This window comes from Monopterus albus, unplaced genomic scaffold, assembly GCF_001952655.1.
Source record: "Monopterus albus unplaced genomic scaffold, M_albus_1.0 scaffold44.1, whole genome shotgun sequence".
Classification (NCBI taxonomy): Eukaryota; Metazoa; Chordata; class Actinopteri; order Synbranchiformes; family Synbranchidae; genus Monopterus; species Monopterus albus.
The window spans coordinates 671780-672926 of NW_018127924.1; the positions used below are offsets into that span (position 1 = coordinate 671780).

The 1147-nt window shown below is 41.7% G+C and overlaps 1 protein-coding gene across 1 annotated transcript in view; it reads right to left on the minus strand.

Annotated features, from left to right (window-relative positions):
• The window catches only part of crhb (corticotropin releasing hormone b), a 1512-nt gene extending 616 nt beyond the window's left edge, over positions 1-896 (minus strand). Inside the window, 3 exon segments of the mRNA XM_020600029.1 lie at position 1; positions 3-216; positions 735-896. The exon segment at position 1 is cut by the window's left edge and continues 616 nt beyond it. Of these exon segments, the coding sequence (XP_020455685.1) occupies position 1; positions 3-196 (195 nt within the window). The 5' untranslated portion in view covers positions 197-216; positions 735-896.
• Positions 897-1147: the final 251 nt, after the last annotated feature.

Consider the following 1147-nt stretch of genomic DNA (forward strand, 5'->3'; position numbering starts at 1 on the left):
CCCCGTTGCCCATACGGATGAAGTATTCTTCCCCAAGACGCTCCAGGATGGGAACAGGCTGCTGCTGCTGGGAGTTTGGGGATTGGGGAGCTGGGACGCGTAGGGCACCGCCAGGGCTCTCAATAGCCCGACATTGGTAGCGCGGTAAGAAGACAACTAGCAGAATCACGGTGGTACCAAGTAAATTGAGCTTCATGTCAGGATATCAATGGGAATCTGAGAAGAAAATGGAATTCCTGGGTTATTTTTTATGCAACATCTTTGCCTTTTAACTTAACTTTATTGTGAAATGTGCTGCGTAAAGAGGAATTTACGCACGTAAAACAAGTAATGCAATAATGCATCTGGTTTGTAACTGTCAATTAAGATGTTACTTTTTAGTTACTGCTGTAAGAGATTTCTTGATTCACCTTCATCACTGTTAATAACGCAAATAATTCTTGTAAAAACGTGCAGTGACGGCACAGTATTACCGCCTGCTGTCTTTGCATCTATTTCCATTACTATAAAACAACATCACGTTTGAAAATGCAATGCAATTACTAAGGTTAAACATCCGTATTTTGATTTGTTAAAACATTCGACCTTTGTGAAGCCAAAGCAGTAGATCTTTTTTTTTTTAACAAATCAGGTTTATTTGGAGTTAAGTAGTGCCCAGAAAATAAGAATAGCCTATATATAGCCAAAGAAGGCAAACTCACAGTGTCGATCACATAAATGATGCTTTACTTTACCTTCGGTCTTTAGAGCTGGTCCAGCACAGCCGTGTAGGTTGCCAAGCAGCTGGCGAGATGCCACCCTCCTTCACTTCTTGGAAAAATCAAGTCTATAGTTATTTAAAGTGAATGGACTTATATAGCCACTTCACTATAAGTGTCGCGCCCCAAGATGAGTTTGAGTCTGCGCGTTCTTGCATGGGTGTAACGTGAATGGATGGACAAAGTGCTTTGGTTTAGACGAGATGAGTCATATGTGAGGGTGCGCGCGCGTGCACAAACGTCTACCTCTGTACTTTCCCAATAGGCCTATAGGTGCCACACCTGCTGGCGTTTTCTCTTGAATGACTTGGTTCAAAATGAGTGGTTCTTGAATTCTAAGAAGTAAATACTCAAAAGTGTCAAGAGTCCGTTTCAGACTATATGTATTT